Raw genomic sequence first — 16,941 nt, 5'->3', positions numbered from 1 at the left:
GCAACTGGAAGCTTGATATATCCCTGTAACTCAAACAGGTCAGCCAACTGACACTTGGAGTAACGTCTGGGGTCCTGGCTGAAAGGCAAGTAGGTCTAGTCTTCTTTCGGGGTTCAGCAGCAGAGTAGTCATTATTCTGCTCTTCACATGTCCAGAGTGTTTTGAGGGAGGTAATGAGGATGCCACTTTTATGGCCAGTGCCACTCCCTAACCAATCCTAGGGGTGACTATACCCACATTTACAGCACTTCCTGTGTGTTTTACTGTAAACTATTCAACAGTGCCCTTCTCTACCTAAATCCAATATGGCAGAAGCCTTTTTTTTCCTGATCAGAGCTCCCTGTGCCCACCCAGAGGCATGGCTATGGAATTGGAAAACTCTCCCTTGTGATCACTCCAAACAACTTCCAGGGCAGCTCCATTTTCCCACTAGGTTTAGAGCCGAGCTGATTAGAGAGACAAAAGGAGCCAGGCCTATGTAGGAGCCCTTAGAAGCTCAGGAAGAGGCTGGGCACAACCACACAGGCTATCCTGCACAAGGAAGAAAAACACATCTCCACACCCAAGCCTTTTGTCCACTGTCTGGGAGCAATACACATAACACCACATGAGAGCCATTAACAGTCATGTGACACTAGCAGAAAGGCAGATTAGGTTTAGGCAGCGAAATGACAACTTCTAAAAGTGTCATTTAAAAAATAGTGATATAAAATCTGATTTGAGGTTTACATTGGATTTTATATTACTATTAACATCAGTACTTCAAACATGGTTCAAGCTGCTCTCAAACTGAAGTTAGGCATTACAACTTGTTATAATGTAACCCAGTGTTTTACAATGGAGAGGGCCAGCCTTGCCACAGTGAAAAACGACTTTGTAGGCTTTAACTGCCAGGACATTTAAAACATTAAATATACATGCCCTACTTTACAAATACCACATACCCCGGTCTGTGGGCATTTAGGGCCTCCCTTAGGGCTGACTTAGAAGTACTAAAAAGGAAGGTTTATGAATGGATAAATTATTGTATTGCCGGGTCAAATTGACAATTTAGAACTGCACACACACGCTGCAAGGGCTGGCATTGAGACATGTTTTATAGTGCTTCTTTAGTGAGTGGCACAATGAGTGCAGGAGCCCACTTGTAGCATTTAATTTACAGACCCTATGTACATGTAGTACCATGTAGTGGGAACTCATAAGTAAATCACATGTGCTAATTAGGAGTGTGTAATTTGAACCATGTTGAAAAGGGAGAGCACAAGCAGTTTACCACTGGTTAGCAGGAGTACAGTGTGCAGAGTCCTATGGCCAACAAAGACAGATTCAGTTAAAGAAGGCAAAACATCTGGTTGAATACCATGCAAAAGATGGTCATTTCCAACATGCGCCCCCAGCAGAAAGCAGGGAGAGCTACCCACCCTCATGTGAATTCTCATTGAAAAAGCAGAATAACTTGGTCAGCATTGGGGTGGTCAGTCCCAGCGTGATTTTGCACCATAAAACCAATTCCCTGTAGGGAGAATGGACCCCTCAATAGTTGTGAATTCTCATCCAGCCAAGTGAGGGGGCTGCAGTGTGTCTGAACCTAGAAGTGAGTCCCAAACAGCAAGATCTCAGCTTCTCAGCTTCTCAGCTTCTCAGTGCACAGACCACTGGAAATGTTTCCCTCTCAATTGCATTCCGACTCTCTTCCCTGAGCAGTAGCCTCCTGCTAACAAATACCACAGGTTAGTCCAGCCCTCATCATTCAGCTACGACCTGTCATCCTTAGGGTGGTTTCTCCCCAAACATTTTGCCTGATCTCCACCTATTTTTGATTTATCATTTTGTTGGCCTTAGGGCTCTGATCACTTTATCACTACTGACCAGTGCTAAAGTGCATTGTCTTCTCACCTAAAGATGGTGGCATTGGTGTGTACCCAATTTACATATTTAGTTTACTTATATGTTCCTTGTAAAGTGGTATATCATATACCCAGGGCCTGTAACCTAACTGCTACCAGTGGGCAAGCAGCACTGATTGTGCCACCCACACAAGTAGCCTTTCAAACCTGTCTCAGGGCTGCCATTGCAAGGCCTGGGTGTGCAGTTCACTGCCATATCAACTTGGCACTGAAAACCACTTGCCACCCTTAAACTCCGCTTTTATTACTCATAAGCACCCCTAAGGTAAGCCCTAGGTAGCCCTTATGGCGGGGTACTGTGCAAGTAAAAGGTAGGACATGTACTTTTAAGTTTCACATTTCCTGGTAGTGACAAACACTAACATTTGTTTTTCACTACTGTGAGGCTGACTTCTCTCATTGGCTAGCACTGGGAAATTCTCAATACACTTTTACGTTGTAATTCCTGATTAGAAAGGAGTAGCTGCATCATGTTTCATATCTTTGAAATGGGAAACATCCTTTATAACGCAACTTTTACCACGCAGTGCCTTTACGACGCAACTTTTACAACGCAAACCATTACAACGCATTGCGCTGGGGGGCGCTCTAGGATAGGGAATAAGTTTAATTTACTGTCCAACACCTTCCCTAGTGTCCACGGGGACTGGAGTTGGAATAGTAAATTAAACTATTCACTATCCAGCGCCCCAAAGCACTATGCGTTGTAAAGGTATTCGTTGTAAATACCGCGTTGTAAAGGCATGTGATGTAAAAGTATGCGTTGTAACATCATACATCCCTTTGAAATAGTAGTGCTAAATCCTCTTTAAAATGTCACTTTTAGAAAGTGGACATTCCGCTGCGTTTACTGCTCTGTGTGCCTTGCAGGCTGTCTTTAATACATGTCTGGGGTGGGTGATAGCTACACTTTGCTCATTTCCTCTCACAGCCACAAAAACCGAAAGGGTGGGTGTAACAAAGAACTCATCTTTAGTCATTTGCAATGTGATAGCACTTTCTGGGCAGGAAGAGCTGACACTTATACCTGAATAGGCAGTGTCCCGTTTATCACACAATGGGCTGATTACCCCCTAATTGTCTAGAGTCAGGACTGGGAAGAAAGGGGGACCTGTGCACTTCAAGGACCTGTCTGAAGTCACCCCTACTTCAAAGGCACACCTGGATATAATTCCTGGGCCTTTGACACTACCAAGACAGCCCACTACTGGACTATGAAGAACTCATCCAGGAGTAAAGACTGCTGTGCTACAAGGATTGCCACTCTGCCTGACTGCTGCTCTGGAAGAACTGGTTTTATGATTTGCTCTGCTGCCCTGCTGCCTGCTGATCTCTGCCCTGCTGAGGACATGGCCCATCTCACTTGAACCCAGAGTGACACCAAAGGATTGCTGGCTGGCCCCCTTTTTCTGAAGTCTCAGGGCCATCAAAGACTTCCTTTAACCCTGCAACATCACCTGGACTTTGCCATCTGTGAGTCCTGCCCTGCAAGTGGTGTCAATCCAGTCCTAGGCCCTAAGCTTTTGCTGTGCAGAACCATCAAAATTGCAGTGACGACTTTGCACCGATTGGAACCAATGCTTTGCCCTTTGACACCGACGCAGGAACCAATCGCTTACATCACTTAGACGAACTGCGTGGTTCATCGACGACGCATCGCCAGCATCATAAAGGGATTTGCTGATGAAGCCTTCATTGCCTCCGCGGATCGGCACCAATACATTGAGTCTTCGACGTCTATGCTTCTTCCATCTGAGGTACTTTGTCCAGCGGGACCTGCTTGAGTCCTGTAGCCAGTCTACCTCCCATCACGGTTGGCCTGAACTTTAGATTCACCGCAGTCGAGCGCAACCTCTAAGCTGAGCGTCTAAGCACTACATTTTGATTTAATCTTTAAAAATTCATAACTCCGGTTCTACTTTTTGGATTTCTGTTGTTTTGGTAATGTTTTATTCATAAAAATATAATCTATATTTTCCCTGTGTGGAGTATTTTTATGCTGTTTTCATTGGGTTACTGTGTGTGTTGCACAAAAACGTTATACTTTGCCTCTTTAGATAAGCCTGATTGCTCAGTGCTAAGCTACTAGAGGGTGAGTACAGGTTATCTTTTAGTGTGCATCTAGCTTACCCTGACTAGAGTGGTGGATCCTACTTGTACCGGGTGTATACTCTGACAACTAGAAGCCCAATTCTAACTGCCATTCTTTAGTCCAAAGGGCATCACTTTAAACTGAAAGTCACCCTTTGGGGTGGATAATGCGGACGACTCTCCCTTGCCCTGCAGTCAGGGCGATCTGTCAATACCCAGACGTCAAGTCAAACGTACTGAGGAATTTGGAAGCCCCCTACTGAGTGAAGAGTTCATCAGCTCTGTGGGTAGGGTGAACATCTGTTTTGTTGACTAAATTGAGGCCCATGTAATCTACACAGAAACTGTGTTCTGAGGTAGAACCTGGTGGGGTAGCCTTGGGTGCCAGTACTACTGGACTGGACCAGGGAATAGAGGAGGACTCATTCACCCCAAATCCTCATACCTTATGCTGGTACTCATTGTCAGACAGCCTCTAAATTTTGACTGACATGAATGGAATTTCAAATATATATATATAATTGGTATTTCACACTTCCTCAGTCTATCCACAATGCTTGTCAAAGTTATCATTATTTTTTGTGATTTGTTGCTCACCTTCTAGCAATTGTGATTTTATAATAACTTGTTTCATGTTTTAATTTTTCTATGTTTAAGTATTTTTATGTAAACTGTACTTTTTATTTTTTTTAGCCAAGCAGCTAAACTAATTTAAATAAACTATATTGAAATAGCTTTGTTTTATATGTTATTACCTTTTTTCATTTCAGGCTCCCATCTTGTATGCCATGCTAGACCACAGCAAGAGTTTAAAGTCTGCCAGTGAGAAAAAGGCCAAGGGAGGACTCGGGGACTCCAGAAGGGATAAGAAATAGCAGTTAGCCGGCAGAGAAGGTACAAAGGGGTCTGACGAGGATTCACCACGCAGTTCCAAAGTTGTTATGACCATAGAAATGGAACTGAAGCGGCAGAGTCCCACAGAAGAGCCTTTCAGAACTGCAGTAAAATCTCCCAGCAAGAACAGCCTCAAAAACGCCTTAAAGAACCTAATGCAAATTGACTCAGAAAAGTGATATGAATTAATATAGAACAATTATTCTGGAAATAAGAAAGTGATGTGGGAGGGCAAAGGGTGTTTCTTCTCTCTTGTTTCCAAGTAATATCATTGGATATAGAAAATATTGTGTCTTACCCAAGGTCTATGTCTATATTGAATGTGTTCAAAGGATGACTGGATGTTCTGTTTGTTTATAAGTATTAATATCCTCTAAACCCCAAGAAATACAAACAGTGATATATTATCTATAATTTTCTTTTTAACCTTCCATAGCATAGTCTGATTTAGGCATGGTTTACTGTAGGAATTGGAAAACACTTACTTAAAGTCAAATGTACAAGGATTTACTCAAGCAATGCTGTGAAGACACTGAAAGTCCAAACCTCCTGGACAAATTGTATTAGCAAAAATGCATTTTAAAGCTTCTACTGGGCCTTTCATAATTCACAGCAATCCTCCATGGTGCACCCTGAGCCTCTAAAATGGATACTACTCAAGGTACATCGCCAATCTTTATGGTAGGCAGTGTCACTACGATATGCGCCATGATTACCGACAACGCACAGGGACATTTGGAGAGCCACAATGAACCCAAAAGATGCAATGCTCCATGAATAGCCCAAATGCAAGGGTTCTTCCAGATCATTAATCACTAATCTTCAAGATGTATTGTGAATCTCACCATCTTTCTTAAATGCACCATGCATATATTTTCTAAGATAGAAGTAGCTCGCTAAGAAGCACCACGGATCAATAAGATTCAGGGGTCTCTTCGGAGATGCACCACAAAACTGTGAGATGCTTAGATACTTGAAGGTACAGCACAATGTTCTAAAATGTAAGGGGATTCTCACAGATTAACAATAAACCTTTGAAATGTATGGGGATTCTCATAGGAGTGCCATGAATTTCTAAGACAGAAATTGACTCAGGTAAACCTACCAACCATTAATATTCACCGATCGTTACTGTTTGGAATGCACAACAGTTCTCTAGGAAATATTGTGTCTCTCCAAGGTAGACAAAGACACTTTAGGATTCGCTACCAAGATGAGTGCTATGCATCTCTAAGATATATGAACAATCTGAGATGGTCAGTGGTTTTTGAGGTGATCAAAGATTAATCAAGGCCTATGGAAACTCTAACAGGTGAACCATTAAAACCTGAAATGGATCACAAATTAGTAAAAAGAGCACTTCATAAGAGGCATCATAAACCTCTTAAACGCAAAAACGATCTCAAAATTGTTTCGGAGCAAATCTAGTGACCACTTCTATCACATCATTGCCTGTTTAAAGGTACACATTATATATAATTTCCAAATGGAGACTGTGCCATGTTGGTAAAAGCTGACATGAATGTCAAATGTCATTATCAGATCAAATTAAAGAGTAGGATTCTCAATGCACGATTCTTTCAATGCCACTTTTAAAGATGAGATTTCTTTCCACGGTACATCGTTCCTTTTTAGATAGTTGCAGTAATTTGCTATAGTTTCAGAAAGCCCTTCAGCATCAAAGGAAGAGAAAAATGTGCTACTTAGCACATCTCTTGGAGCCTCTAAAATGTATTTTTGTTTCCCCACAAAGAAAATAGAATGAATCACATTTTAGGACTGCAGATGTTTTCCTTTTAATTCATCATCTGAAAACACTTAAGCATGCCATTTAAGCAAAGTATGACTTGTAAACACAGAGACCTGCCTTTAAACCTATTCATTTTGAACCTGGACTCTGTCTAGAATTCTGCCCTGTCCCGACCCCATTATCACAAAAAGGCTCAAGACATAATCCCTTATGTACCTTCCTCTGCAGGGACATGTAGCATTCAACATGAGCAAATATTATGGTGACTGTGTAACTAGCCGTGCCTTCATTGTTTGTGTATTATAGCCAGGTGGATATTCGCCCAGGTCAGGCAGCACAACTCAGTGTTCTTACAATGCATTCTGGTGTTGCTGTTAGCAGGGTTGGTTGTGGACATTTTCCATAAGCACCAGAATTAAGATAATCATAATCTGTTAATGTTTGGATAATGTATTTGGTCAATTTTAAACCTTATTATAAAGGAAGAATCACCTTCATAACATCATATTTGGTCCTCTGCATTACATAATCTGAAAGAATATAATTCCTTTCCATATCAAGGTTGGCATGAACCCCATCAGTCCCTAACAGATTCAAGCATTGTAATTAGTAAAACTTTTCACATGAAATGCCTGAACCGACCAAAGTGATTCTGAGTTTTTCACAAGTTTACAGTACTTCTTATGGTCTCCACCAAACAGCTGGCAAGTAGTTTGTGCGCTCTGCCATATCACAAATTGGAAATTGGGGACATTTAAAAAAGAAAAGGTCCATAGAACCCAGTCAGTCAGTCAATCCATCACGATGCTTCTGGCTTTTAAAAACTGAAAAGCAAGAAATATTCAAATAATAGTTCAAATGCTAGAGTCTCTTTCTCTTTCAAGTTGTAATCCAGCAAGACAATTTTGGTTTGCTTCACCATTACTGTACATACCAAAATATATTGGCAAGAGTATATGAACAGGAAAAGGTTGTGGTTTGCCTTTCACACCTGATGTTGTCTCAGGTAAACTCTTCTAGTAACTCACAATCTTGGTTAATGCCACAGTCGAGCTGTCTTGTTGTTTTTTGTAAACCCACGTGTGCTATATTTGTATAGAGAAACATTCAAAGTACGAGGCATACCCTCCTACAACTATTTTGTGTGGTTTTAATAACTAGGTTCTCAGCATGGTTCCTTTGGTAGGCTTTGTCTTTCCATGAAACTGATCAAAAGATGTGCCAGATAGCAAGATACGGGAAACATCCTTTACGACACGACTTTTACCACGCAGTGCCTTTACAACGCAGGTTTTTCAACGCAAGTCATTACAGCGAATTGCGCTGGGGGGCGCTCTAGGATAGGCAATAGTTTAATTTACTATCCAACACCTTCCCTACTAGCCACGGGGACTGGAGTTGGAATAGTAAATTAAACTATTCACTATCCAGCACTCCCCAACGCAAGTCGTTGTAACGACTTGCGTTGAAAAACCTGCGTTGTAAAGGCATGCGTAGTAAAAGCATGCGTTGTAACAACGTACATCCCAAGATACAGCCACTCCTCTAGCAAGGCATGCACAATTGCGTCAGAAAAACCCTATTTGGACGCTTTAATTTCCTGACAAAAAGCCAAACCCTCCGAAAATATGAATCTGAAGTCAGCAATGTGTATGAATTACTTTGATTAAAGTATTGTTTCTGTCTTCCTACCCTTTTCTCTTCGATGTTTTCTTGGGCCCCACAATCCCTTCCCTTTGCTCAGATGGACTCTATTACAATTCCCATTGGCTCATCTGCCATCCAAGTCCTCTAACAATTGGGTTTAAGTTTCTGTATTTGCAGTCTTTTACTCCCAGTCTTAGGTACTGACGTATTTAGGTTGGCACCCTAAACAGTGGAATACGTTGCAAAATGTTAGGCATGCAGCGTTATGACTTTCTGGCCCAAAATGTTATCTGAAGGCAATGACATACATATATTCGAGTGTAATATATTTATTTCCAGTCACAGGTGTTTAACGGAATTCAACAGAGAGAGTTAAAAAGGACATAGTGAATACAGAGCAGAAATAAGTCCATGAAATATATTTATTAGAAAATGCACAGGCCGTCCTGTCATTTGCCTCCTGCAGCGATGTTAACACCTTCGTTATAATAGAGCTCTCTGCTAATTTTCCTCAACATTTACAAGTCTAAGTTCATTTACTTGTTTTACAGAACAGTTGAACAAAGTACAAACAAATGCAAAAAAACTGCAATTGCAATAAAAACTAATATTTGCAATAGTATAAAAATAGCACACAACATACATTGTTTTACTTTATTTTTTCTTTCACCTGGACATGCACTAAAATGCATTAAAATATTTTTACGTTCTATTGCGGTGTAGAAACCAAGTGTCACGTTAAGTCTTGGAATCCTCAAGTACAAAAAAAAGAGGTGTGTAATCCAGGCTAGTTTCATATGTCTGCTGCCTCAGTAGATTGTGCTTCTGGTATCTCTTTAGAGGAGGTTGTCTCAAAAATAAATTTGTCTGCATTGGCCAGATCGACCTCACACCAGTCTGAAAAAAATATATAATAGTCTTTATTCATGTTTTCTTTCCTTATATTTAATTATTTTAAAACAAAGATATGCATATTTATGGCAGATGAGAACCGCTGGGACCATCTATAATGCCCCTTGTCTGTGTTCTCTATCAGTCCAGTATAGACTGACAAAGAAGTTCAATATCTCTAAAAGTCCCCATTGCACCTACAAACCATTTTGGGGAAGGTATGACTAATTTCCATTTACAATGCTACATTGTAAAAAAAAGGTTTTGTTTACAATAATGTCTTGGGAGCAAACAGCTGACCAATGAGAATCCAGCTTACAAGTCAGGAGCTTGTTTTCTTGCAATAAAACTTTCATCCTTTGACGGTCCTAGAGAAATGAAACCAAGTTTGATATGGTCGACTTGCTGCACCACTCATAATTGCTAATTAGTCTATGATTGTAGTGTGTTTTGTGGCCCGCGTGTGATGACCATTGACATAATACATACAGTGCACCCTACCTGGAGTCACGTGTGAGGGAGTATACACTGACTCTTCAGCATCGGATAATAAGTGGTGGTGGCTGGTTTCAGAAGTTTTCTGGACAGCATCTCTGTGAGAAGGCTACATGAAGCTGAAAGGGAAGCATGGAGTTTTGAAATGTCTAAACAAAGTATCTAGTTAAGTTATATGCTTGGATCAGGGAAGGTGGTGATATTGTCTCCTGCACCATGAGAAAGGGAAACCGACAAGCCATTGGGTTGAATATCCTCTGGACAGCTTTACTTCATTATTCTTAAGAACCTGGAAAAGATGTAAATACTGATAACAAACATACTGGTCGGCAGGGAAGCCAGGAGTTTTTCTGACAAGTCGGTGCTCCCCAAAGGCTGTTCAAACAAGCTCATGTATCTAGGGAACTCATTCAGAAACACTGACTTTCGGAAAGATTTTCTGAATTCGCTCCGACCAAAAACTAACAGTTTTAACAAGCGCGCAGTTGCACCTTTTATATCAACTTTTAAATGTACATATGTCTTTCTTGTTTTGTAAAACAGACTACTTAAGAAGTATAACCGTGGTGATTTTACATAGATGTCTAACTAAACGTGGGTAACAATAATTTTCCCCAAAACCTCCTTGTCTTGTTTTCTTTGGTGGCTTCTGTTTCTTTTTCTCCTTGACCGTGTGATTGAGGACCAATGACGTTGTGCGGTGAGGACCAAAAAGCTCAGAATTTTCTCTTCCATTTTGTTCTTTCCATGTTTTTAAAATAAAGTTGCTTGGAAAAATCTTGTATCTTACAACCCTTTAAATTCTGTTCTTCTGTGGTGCATTCTGGAATGTGTTGGCCTGGTTTCTTCATTCGCGCGGACTAACTTCATCAGAAAGCTTGAAAATGGGCAACTCCACTCACAACACCAAAGAGTAAGATAAATGGAACATATCATATACTTACGAACACTGCTCCTTCAGGCATTGATAGATCACGTCTTCAAGCAGCAGCCCTAGTTTGTTTTCCATATTTACCAGGGATGTTCAAAATGAACCTGCTACCAATCATTGGTTCTAAAATGACATTCACTGCCAAGGACGGATTATCAAACTACATTCATGACCAATAAGAATTCATCATATTACATGTTCAACCAATGGAAGATCTTTAAACTGCTCTCATGACAAATAAGTTCATCAAACTATATTCACGACCGATAAAAGATCCTTAATCTAGTTTCAAGGCCAATAAGATACTAACAATCTATTGTCACATCCCTAGCAGGTCTGCAAGCCCGTAAGATAAGTACATCCCTAGTCAGCAAGCTACATTTTTGATCAAGGGTAAATGATCAAGCTAAATTCTCAAAACATGAGAAATCCTAGACTACGCCCTCTACCAATAAAATCTTATCACCCACTACATTCACATCTACAAGTTATTTCCTTACCTCTCCACGAGCGACACCAGGAGCTGTTACTAATCGCCATTGCTAAAACCTTTTTTAAACAGAAAATTGGATAATCTGTGCTATTTCTCATGCTTTTCCACTGTTAATTACAAGAGAAAATAGTCCTTGCTCTGGACAGACCGTAATACATCTAAAAAGAAACTAGTCAAGCCATTTAAGCACATATGAGTAGTAATTCAAAGTCTGCCATTTTGTTTTAGAGTTCTCTCCTACCAATCTCCATGCGCAGGTATATCATCATTCTTCCACATTTATGTCTATTGTTATTGGTTTCAGGGAATATTCTTCGATATCCTACTTTTTACCTACATCCTCATAGCTCAATCCCTTCATATGTCATCTGTGTGTGTAACTCAGGAAAATGTGTATCTGTGCACAAATTTAGCATAGCAAATTTTAAATGTAAATCCGTCTTTGTAAAGCGCAAACTACTCACCCTTCCGGGTCTCAAGGAGCTGAGCTGCCGCCGCAGCCGGGGATCGAACTGTGAACCCTGTGCTTCGAAGTTAGCTGCCCTGGCCACTGCACCACACCTCTCCAAATCTTATAAGAAGAAATGTCTTCTATGGAACATCTATATGGCTTGTTATAATTCTGAAGCGTCAACAGTACTAATCAAATCACACCTCTAGAAAATCGATAGGATTCAACAAAAATGCATGGCATTACAATGCATGATCATGCCGTGTAAGACGCATGCAGTTGTTTTCCTTATAGGAAAAGTATTCCTAAAAATAACACAATAATTACAGTAAACCCCTTACCTACATTATCAACTGGGCTCCATCCCACAAGAATACAGTGGGGGAAATGGGATTGTGGAAATGAGAACAAATGTACCCAGAGCAATACTCACCGGAATGCACATAATAGGAGAAATTGAGAAAGAGATTTGGCCATTGTCTTCAGAGTTCATCAGCAGTGGTTGATTGTCTAACACATCAAAAGCTATGTACCCGTGACATCTGTCAGTCACAACCTTCAGGTTCACTATATTTACATGGGTGCTCTAGTGTTCCTTTATAGCCAAGTAGTAGTCACATGATGGTCCTGTTCATAAACTGCCTTTTAAAAACTAAGCTATAATGTAAGTCATTGTTTTCTGAGTTTTGTACATTTTCAATTCATAAATAAAAATGGCAATATAATATTTAATAAAAACTTACATTTCAGGAGATGAATGTTTTGATGTTTTTTATTGTCCTTTTTTGATGGCTGAAATGTTTTATGTAGTAATATTTTGAAACTGCTAAAAGCCTCAACCTACAAATAATAATAATAATAAGCAAGTTTGTAAAGCTCTTGGTTACACTAGCTAGTGTGTCTCTGTGCTGCGGCTAGACCTCATCCCGGGTGATAAGTAACATAGCTAAAGGAGATCCTAAGGGCGGAAGAGCAATGCCTTAAATTTTTTACGAAAGATCATTTCAGACGGTTCCTTCCGAAGTGCGAGAGGGAGATTGTTCCAGTGTTTTCTTGGCTAGGTATCGGAAGGAGTGGCCCCCCATTCTTGCTCTTTTAATAGCCGGGGCTCTGCCCTGTTCAGTCCCTGATGATCTTAAATGACGAGATGGAGTATAGGGGAATGGATGGTTGTGTAGGTAGCTTGGCCCTTTTCCCTGCAGAATACGGTGACTAACACACAGGGCTTTAAAGAGTACTCTCTCCCTCCTTGGGAGCCAGTGAAGGGCGACAAGGGTATTCTTGTAGTTCTCCTGGGGAGCATTAGAACAAGGGGGGCTGCTGCGTTCTGAGTACATTGAAGTCTCCTCAGACACTTACTACTTGCTACCAGGTATTGAACATTCCTGTAGTCTAGGTGGGAAGTTACCAGTGCGTGGACTAGGCATTTCCTCGCTGCCACAGGCAGCATGTCGAAAGTTTTCCAAAACACTTCCCAGCCACAATTCTGGTGTGATTCTCAAAGGAGAGCTTGGAGTCCAGCCACATTCCCAGGTTCTTAACCTGATTACTGGGGGGAGGAGTCAGGCCCAGAGTCTGCGGCCACCAGGATGAGGACCAAATTGAGGGAGCCATTCTCACCACCAGAACCTCGGTTTTGCTGCCATTTAATTTTAAGCAGTTATTCCTCATCCAGAAAGTCAGCTCTTGTAGGCAGGAAGAGAACGTGTTGGGATTGTAACAAAGAGACCACCAGTTGCATGTCATCCGCATATGACACGGCACTGATACCATGTTTAGAAATAATCTCCGCCAATGTGGCGATATAGAGATTAAAAAGGATGGGGCTTAGTATAGAGCCCTGTGGGACCCCTTGAGCAAGCGCCATGCTCTTGGAATAGTGAGGTCGCTGAGCCACCGGAAAACTACGATCCTGTAAAAAGGACCTCAGCCATTCAAGGGTTAGTTTATCCAGCCCACCTATCCTGAGGCGCTGTAGGAGTAGTGGATGGGCTACAGTGTTGAATGCGGCACTGAGGTCCAAGAGGACTAGCACAACTGTCTGGCCCTCGGCGAATCATTTCAGTTGACAGGAGCAATGCTGATTCAGTCAAGTAAGTTGCTCGAAAACCCGATTGCGTAGGGTACAATAGGCTGTGCCGGTTAATGTGGTAAGTCAGTTGTATACTGACCACTTTTTCTGCTATTTTTGCAAAGTATGGCAGGAGTGAGACTGGTCGAAGGTTCTCCAGTTGGCTTTCACTCACATTTGGCTTTTTTTATGGGGAGGACAATCACTTCTTCCCATCTTTTTGGGACCACTCCTGACTCAAAGGAGGTGCCTAATATGAGGTACTAAGATATCCAGGCTCTATCTTAGAAGTTTAGGTGTAGTGGGGTCCGTAGGTGAGCCAGATTTTATACTTAAAGCAACGCCTTTGAGGTCGTCACAGGAGGGGAGCTCAAATCTGGAGAGGCAATCTGCCTCATCCACGATTGCCCTCCCCTCGTTATCAGAACTCCCATTACGTGCCTCATCCGGGAAGGTAGTTTAAATCCTTGCTACCTTCTCTGCAAAGAAGTCTGCCACCAGATTGCACAACTCAACTGGTCGCCTTTGGAGGCCGTAGTTCTAGCTAGTGACGAGATGTCTTTGAGAATTGTGAAAAATTATCTAGAAGAGTTCTCAGCTTGTTCTATCACTGTAATAGGAGGCACGAGTTTTTCTTATGAGGGAGTGATAGTGCTTAAGACTGGTTTTGTTTGCAGCCTTCCTGTAGTCTGAGAAGTCTTTCCTCCATACTTGTTCTAACCTCTTTTTTTAAGTTCAAGAAGAATTTTATTAATCATAAAATAAGCCACCAATACATAATAAAGCAAGAGAAATGAGGGTAATAAATGCAGGGGAATGGGAAACAAAGAAAGAGTAATCAGGATATACTTTACAAGATATTAAATAGCAAAAGACATATCATGGGCAATAAGAATAAAAATAAGGGATACAATAATTATACATCAGAAGCAAGTGCGAATGAGGACAAAGCAGATAATAATGCAGAAAAATAAAGGAAATGAAAAGGGTATCAGGGGGGTTTGGGAACCTCCTGCTGAGCAGGTCGTGGGCAAAAAGAACGAGTCACACAATTATCCAAATACATTGTAACAGGGAGCCATAGGTCTGCAGGCTTGGTTGCCAATTGGGCAGGAAAAACAAAAGCAGTATCAAGCCTGTGATTATGACAAACATTGTACCACCATGCTTTAAAAGAAATGTCAGAAGAAGTCTTCCAATTAATAGTAATCTGTTGGAACGCAACAGCCAAAAGCAAATCAACAATGCGAACATGTAGATCAGTCCCCTCCCAACAGGGAGAGAGGCTCCCTAGAAAAAGATGAGTGTGAGACAGGGGAATACATGTATGGAAAATTACATTATTTGAGCCCAAACCTGCAACCAAAAATCATGTACATGTTTGCAAAGAAATAGCATATGAAACAGAGTAGCGTGAGGTGAGGAGCAAGACCAGCAAGCGTCTGAAACAGTAGAGAACCGCTTGTTAAGGGTAAAGGGAGTATGGAGCAGCCTGTTGTAGATGAAAAATAAGGATTGCGTCAAGGACGCTGCTCTAGAGGTTTTACGAACCTTTGTCCATATCCTGTCCCACAGGGATATTGGCCAAGATATAGCAAGGTCCTGTTCCCACTGCTCCTCCACCCTAGACTTAGGTCTAGTAGATGTATGAAGATGCTTGTAAATAATGGAAGCTTTAGGAGTAGTATGCAGGAGAGAATGAAGTCGGAGGGCAGGGTCGGGAGAAGTGGAGGGGGGTGAAATCTGCATGAGCCATGTGTAGATCTCCATGACCGCTGCTTTAAGTAGAAGGTATTTGGGAGCAAAAGATGAGGGTAAATCAAAGGAGGAACAAAGAGTGTGAAAAGGCAAAAAGGTAGAATGTGAGAACAACTGCGAAATCCAGAGCAATCCTCTGGTCCTCCAGGATTTCCAGTAAAAGGGTCTATTATGAATTAAAAGATACTTGTTATGCCAAATGGCGGACGAGAGAAAGTCAGCAATAGTCGTAGGGGGAGGAGGATTAGAGGATAGAAGGAGCTTGACAGTAAATTTATAAATAGGAGTGGGAATCGAGGAGGGTTTACGTGAGAAAGAGATATACTCAGCGAAGGAAAATTGGGAAAGGAAAAGGCGCTCAACCTTAGTCCACAAAGGGCAGGGGGAGGTGGGATCTTGGAACCAAAAGGAATCTTGGCGTAACAAAAAGGCCTTTTGATAGGCTGGAAAGTCCAGAAAATTGACTCCACCTTCAAAAGCAGGGCAAATTAGTCTGGCAAGGGACATTTTGGGGGTCTTGTTATGCCATAAGAAAGAGGACAGGATCGAATTAACTTTCTTAAAGAATTTGGCTGGGATAGAAACAGGGATATTAGAGATTGTGTAGAGAATTATAGGGGACAACATCATCTTAATGGTGTCAAGACGGCCCCATCAAGACAAATAGAGAGGATGCCATCTAGCTGTAAGGTCAGATATTTTCTGAGAGCACTTGGTCAAACAGAGTGAAATGGTGTCTGAGATGGAGGGGGTGATGTGCAAGCCTAAATATTTATTATGGGAGGGACTCCAGGCAAAGTTGGAAGCACTGAAGTCAGGTTTAAAGGTGAACTTCGTCAGGGGCAAAATCTCACACTTGTCATTGTTAATCTTATAGCCAGAGATTAAGGAGTAATTCCGCACTTCCTCTAGGAAAGCGGGAATGGAGTCTGTGGGATTAGAAATGAAGAGTAAAATATCATCTGCATAGGCAGCGAGTTTAATGGAAGATTCCGCAGTCTGAAAGCCATGTATGTTGGGATTCTGGCGAAGCTTGGACAAAAAGGGCTCTAAAGCGAGATTCAAAAGAAAAGGTGAAAGGGGGCAGCCTTGGCGAACGCCTCTACCAAGGTCATAGTAAGAGGAGATCTGACCATTCGCATAGACCGCAGCCCGTAGGTGAGAGTACAACAGTGAGACTAGGGAAGTGAATTTAGGGCCAAAGCCAAACCATCCGAGAGTGTGGAAAAGATATGGCCATTCGACCCTATCAAACGCCTTCTCGGCATCTAGGGCGATCGCTGCAAGGGAATGCTGGAGGTGGGATGACTTCGACAATATGTTGAATAAAAGTCTGGTATTTTCAGTAATGTATTGACCCCTAACAAAACCAGACTGCTCTTCGCCCAAGAGGTCAGGAAGTAAATGGTCCAACCTTATCGCCAATGCCTTAGCAAAGAGTTTGTAGTCAATATTGACAAGGGAAATGGGTCTGTAATTTTTGCAATGCATCACATCCTTTCCCTCTTTGGGTATTAAACAAATATGTGCATCGGAAAAGGTTCCTGAGGAGTTACCTAAAT

At 41.6% G+C, this 16,941-nt stretch overlaps 1 protein-coding gene across 1 annotated transcript in view; it reads left to right on the top strand.

Moving 5' to 3' along the window:
- The window catches only part of MPZ (myelin protein zero), a 55,526-nt gene extending 43,224 nt beyond the window's left edge, over window positions 1-12,302 (top strand). The window contains exon 6 of the mRNA XM_078670039.1: window positions 4,769-12,302. Coding sequence (XP_078526165.1) covers window positions 4,769-4,873 — 105 coding nt within the window. The 3' untranslated portion in view covers window positions 4,874-12,302. The remainder of the gene's footprint in view (window positions 1-4,768) is intronic.
- The last annotated feature ends 4,639 nt before the right edge of the window (window positions 12,303-16,941 follow it).

This window comes from Lissotriton helveticus, chromosome 12 (assembly GCF_964261635.1).
Source record: "Lissotriton helveticus chromosome 12, aLisHel1.1, whole genome shotgun sequence".
NCBI classification, from domain to species: Eukaryota; Metazoa; Chordata; class Amphibia; order Caudata; family Salamandridae; genus Lissotriton; species Lissotriton helveticus.
The sequence above is the reverse complement of the archived record's forward strand: the minus strand, read 5'-3'. Positions and strand labels throughout refer to the sequence as shown.